Source organism: Nilaparvata lugens, chromosome 3, assembly GCF_014356525.2.
Source record: "Nilaparvata lugens isolate BPH chromosome 3, ASM1435652v1, whole genome shotgun sequence".
Lineage (NCBI taxonomy): Eukaryota > Metazoa > Arthropoda > Insecta > Hemiptera > Delphacidae > Nilaparvata > Nilaparvata lugens.
The window spans coordinates 82,548,269-82,553,734 of record NC_052506.1 but is presented as its reverse complement, the minus strand read 5'-3'; the positions used below and the strand labels follow the sequence as shown (position 1 = coordinate 82,553,734).

Genomic DNA, 5,466 nt, shown 5'->3' with positions numbered 1-5,466 from the left:
ATTTAGTAATTTATTTAAGTATAAAAAAACTATAAACTTTTCTTTGTTTGTTGGCCAGCCTGCCAAATGCATTATACTGTCAGCAACAAAACTGCAAAAGCTAACAGCTGACGTTTGTTATTGTCCAAGTTCTTACTCTCATGCCTATCATTCTATAGTTGATTGGTAATGACATTATGGAGGAAGATAAAGTTTTAAAAGTTTTAAATGAGTGTGGTGTAGGGGAAATAAATAAGGATGGCTATAAAGTGTATGAAGAGTATTTCTGCAATCGAGAGACTGACGATAGCAGTGAAAATGACAGTAGTGATGAAGAAGAGGTAGCAGACAACTCGAACATATCTTTGCTGCCGGACATTCCTATTGAAAGTGAGTATGAAGGATTAATAGAGGTTGAAAATGTTATATTTGAGATAGAAAATGAGGACAATGATGCTATAGTAGATCAGAATGATGGAGGAGAAGAAATAGTTGTTGTTGCAGCTACGCCTAACGAAAATCTACCAGTCGTGCAAGATGTAGAAGAGGACATAGAACAAGTACGACAGTTTATAGAAGGTGGTTGTGACTGTAAAAATAACTGCTCCAACCAATTTCACATTGATGAGTTTGTTACAAATCGTGGAGATTGCACTGAATTAGATGTGTATGAAAATCATGTAAACAAGTTGGACCAAATAATTTTAGACCAATTAAATTGCCTTACAAGAAGTAGTGCCTTGACGACTAGTTCCCGTAAGAAAAAAAATGATAGGGTGAAGCCTAGAAGTACTTACATGTTCAAAGGTCTTGAAGTATGTAGGACAACTTTCATGTTTGCCAATGGTATTAAAATCAAAAGATTTAAACGACTTACAAAGATGTTCAACAGCATTGGTTTAATTGCTAAAAGTCATGGAAATGCTGGAAAAATTGCCAAAAATGTAACTGCATACGCTAGTATTGAGATGGTAGTGAAATTTCTCCATAATTACAGTGAACAAAATGCTATTTTACTTCCTGGACGAGTAAGCACAGTCTTCAATGCAAATTTAAAACTGCTCCCATCTAGTGATACAATACTGTCTGTGTATAATAGATATACAGCTTTGTTTACAGAACTTCCTAATGAAAAACCAGTATCCAACAAAGTTTTCAGAAATATTTGGCGTCAAACTTGCAGTGAAATTGTAGTTATGAAACCCCGTTCCAATTTATGCACTACCTGCCAAAAGCATTTCACATCTGGTAGCAAACTAGCAATGGCTACTCATGAAGAAAAAATGGAAACATTGATGAAAATGACAGCTCATCTTGAACTTGTTTCCAAGGAAAGACAATTTTACAAGGACATCATAAGGGAAAGCAAACAGAGTATTGTTGGGAAAGATAGTGGAGAGCCAAATTCAGCCAGTATTGATGCAACCGTTCATTATAGCTTCGACATGGCTCAACAAGTTCATTTACTGAGTAATCCCTTACAGCCAGGACCTATTTATTTTTTGGTCCCTTTCAAAGTTGGCATCTTCGGTATCATGTGTGAAACTGTAAACAGACAAGCTATCTTATTCCAGAAAGTGTGAGTGTGGGAAAAGGATCCAACTTAATTGTTAGCCTCTTTCACCATTATCTGATGAACTGCAGCCATGGAGAGAAAACTATGCATATACACGCAGATAATTTTGTGGCACAGAACAAGAATAACATCCTAATCGGTTACCTTACCTGGAGAATTTGTAACAATCTGAATGAAAAAATTGTTCTCTCTTTCTTGCCTGTAGGCCACACCAAATTTTCATGCGATTGGTGCTTTGGACTAGTCAAAAAGAAATTTAGAACTACTTTTGTTTCTTCAATCAATGAACTAGTGAGTACTGTTGAGGAATCTACTCCAACTTCCAAAGTGAATTTTGGCGTCCCTGTTGGAGATGAAACGGGAAGAGTGACTATAGACACTTATGATTGGTTAAACTTATTTTCCAAACATCAAGCCAAAAAGATCCCTCACATTACAAAGTTTAACCATTTTGAATTCAAGTCATCGCACAAAGGACAAGTTCACTGCTCTGAAGGATTAAGTGAGAATATTTACATCCAACAAGTATTTCCTTCTGAAAATGGGCCTGAAGGATTTCCTGATAAAATTATCCCCAAAGGACTTACAACTGAAAGAAAAAAATACTTGTTCACAAATATTCGTTCCTATTGTAAGCAAGAATTCCAGGACCTTCTCTGCCCTGCAGTTGTAGAAGAAGAAGTTGATCAAAACATAGATGACCCAGGGGAGATGCCTCAACCTCCGAAGAACAAGCGAAAGCGCTCAATTTAAATGTTCCGACTTTCTGGTTTTTTTCAAACATTATGATGTTTTTCCACAAAATACATTTTTTAGCTTTAATATTTATTTATTTATACACAAAACAACCCGTTTTTGTGTATAAAGTTGAAAATTCAACAATTTGGGTGGTTTTTGAGATATCATCATGATTTTGGTGTCATTTTGCTCTGAATTTTATGCCTAATCAAGAAAAGTCAAAAAATCAAAATCTCAAAATTTCACATTTGGGTCCATTTTTGCTTTCCGCATCACCTATGGTCTACTGTATGACCATGACTATTGAAAAATTAAAAAAAGGGTTTTAAAAAAAGTTTGAAATGAGCCACAAGATTCAATTCAATTTTTATGTAAATTGTAACTAGAGTAGATTATTATTCATATTCACTAGTTTTTTTGCAATGAACAAAATAAGTTTAATTTTTTCTTCATGTTTGTTTTCAGTGTGCTCCAACAATGTTTACCGAATCTCATTCTATGTGCAGTGGTTGGGGGATGGGAGGCACTCATGGGTGGGTGACAGACACCCTACGACATGTTGAAAAATTACATGCTAACTGTAAGTGTAACAACATGTTTCCAAGTAAATATCACAGTAATTACTATACGACAGTATTTGATTATTTCATAATTTGAAATTACAACATTTGAAATGGAACAAAGGGTTGCTTGAGGCCCAAACATTTCCATTTGCAATTCATACAACATCCGAGCTCCATAAATTTCCAGCTCTATCATTTCAGAGACAAGAACAGTTGCAAGAAGAGAGAGAGAGAGTGAGCAACAGCAGCAGCCGCCGCAGCGACAGCAGGTTCCTGTCGCTGGTCCCAACATCCCAGCCGAACATTGTACATATTTAAATTGCACTTGTCAAGTTTGAAATGTATGTTGTATGCATGTTCCAGGAAACGTAACAGCCCGGCAACCCGGGAAAGAAGAGAGAGAAGAACAAGCTTCAACAATGTATGCGATTTCCAGTCTTTGGCTTAGCAAATTGAAAAATTTCATCGAGCCCGGCGCAGTTGAGAACAACGATTTATTTTGCTCGCATGCCCCAAGGTTTGGAGGTGGCCCCGTTTGCCCGCTGGATTCTGTGGTTGAATGCGAGATATGCGGAAACAAAATGGAAGGCCAGTCAGAGTAAGTAGGCTACTATCTCTTTCTCTTTTTTATTTACTATTAGTTGATATAAATAACTTCAACCTCAAAGTATCTCTTAGATAATAGTCTCAGTTTGAGTCTTATTCTTTTTATTTTAAATCCTTTCTCCAATTCATTTAGTGTAGAAGTATGATTCATTATAGATACAGTTTGAAGTGTGCAATATTATTCTCTTTCTCAGTATTTATAAGTTGCTTTGAAATTTGTTTTTTTTTTTTTAATAAAGTATGACTTGTTTTTATAAAATGTCTGTATTGGTATTGTACTGCAAAAGGTTTTCAAGAACATGGTTGTAAGGTAAAGAAATTATTTCATTTTATATTTACTTATTCAACAATCAATCTATCTTCATGAAATAATATGGTGAAATAGGGCAACTATTGCTACTAAAATCACCAGATCGAACAAGTTTATAGTCGCAATACTCGCAGCTGAAAGGTCTTTCTCCTGTATGTGTTCTGATATGTTCCTTCAAAGTACCAGATTGAATACAAAAGATACTGGCGTACTTATGCAAGTGAGTAATTATGCTGGCGTGACTTTCTCGTCTGACTATTGTATAGTAATGGACTATTTTTATCTAAAAAACAGTCATCACCTCGCCCTGTGATTCAAAATATCAATGTATATAACAAAATATTATAGATGTGCACTTGAGAAAAATTTCTGTACTTGTTGTTAAAAGCAATTCACTTTTAACCATGCAACATCTGTATCAAATAATAACCCCTATGTGGTGGCAAAATTTCATCTGCTTTCATATTTATAGAATTTCTCATTAAAATTTATATTACCCAATGTTTCAGATTCTATGAAAAAATCTTGTGGGTCGACTGTGGGCATTGAGACCCAAATTGAAGATGCTATTAAGGATTGGCTAAAATATGCGACGGTCAGAGTATTTTCAGCGGAGAGAAAATATTGCTACTAACCATTGTTTATACAACGGTTTTAAAATGGAAGTGACTCATGAAAGTGACTCATGTAATGAAAGGCACTCATGGGTGGGTGTCTCCTATTTGGTGCCCTTTAAGAGGGCACAGAACCCCCAACAGACAGCATACCACACCCTGAAACAGTACATCCCAATGCACCAATGATGTAGTGAGAATTTCGTTCTATGTGGAGTGGTTGGGGGACGGGATGCGTTCATGGGTGGGCATCTCCTATTTGGTGCCCTTTGAGAGGGCACTGAACCCCCAACAGACAGCATACCACACCCTGAAACAGTACATCCCAATGCACCAATGATGTAGTGAGAATTTCGTTCTATGTGGAGTGGTTGGGGGACGGGATGCGTTCATGGGTGGGCATCTCCTATTTGGTGACCTTTGAGAGGGCACTGAACCTACAACCAGACAGCATACCACACCCTGAAACAGTACATCCCAATGCACCAATGATGTAGTGAGAATTTCGTTCTATGTGGAGTGGTTGGGGGACGGGATGCGCTCATGGGTGGGCATCTCCTATTTGGTGCCCTTTGAGAGGGCACTGAACCCCCAACAAACCCCAAAGGACCCCCTGAAGTGGTGTATATTGACCGTAAGTGTATCAAAATGCTTCTAAGTAAACATTACAGTAATAGGTAAGACAGTATTTGATTATTACAATATAACAAAATATTTATATTCAATATTATTAGATAAATTTGAAAACAGTTGATCCTGTTTTCAAATTCTTCTTTCTAATTTCAGCTTGGAGAGACAAGAGAGAGAGAGAGAGAGAGAGAGTGAGGATGAACAAAAGAGGACAACAGGGCCAGCAACAGCAGCAGGTTCCTGTTCCTGTTCCCTATATTGAATATAGCGCAGTGTACTTATCTATGTTTTATTGAACCGTTTTGTCTGAGCCAAGGGACACTGATGAATCATCGTCAGTAGCCATACTACTGACTTAATATACAAGGTGCGGCAGGAACGATTAAGCAGTTTGTTTCCATTGTCACATCAGCTGTGATAAAGTTACAAATTTCCACATGGTCTGTTTTT

The 5,466-nt window shown here is 36.9% G+C and overlaps 1 protein-coding gene across 1 annotated transcript; it reads left to right on the top strand.

Annotated features, from left to right (window-relative positions):
• The first annotated feature begins 2,832 nt into the window (after positions 1–2,832).
• LOC120348778 (ubiquitin carboxyl-terminal hydrolase 33-like) lies at positions 2,833–4,387 on the top strand. The gene is made up of 3 exons (XM_039424802.1): positions 2,833–2,873; positions 3,220–3,454; positions 4,282–4,387. Exons 2-3 carry the CDS (start codon positions 3,276–3,278, stop codon positions 4,319–4,321), a joined length of 219 nt encoding a protein of 72 aa, XP_039280736.1. The 5' UTR covers positions 2,833–2,873; positions 3,220–3,275; the 3' UTR covers positions 4,322–4,387.
• The last annotated feature ends 1,079 nt before the right edge of the window (positions 4,388–5,466 follow it).

Excerpts from the sequence above, each read along its gene's own strand:
- LOC120348778 (XM_039424802.1), top strand. The coding sequence starts at position 3,276 with ATGTATGCGATTTCCAGTCTTTGGCTTAGCAAATTGAAAAATTTCATC. Across the intron at positions 3,455-4,281 it reads AAAATGGAAGGCCAGTCAGA|ATTCTATGAAAAAATCTTGT; the intron begins GTAAGTAGGCTA and ends CCAATGTTTCAG.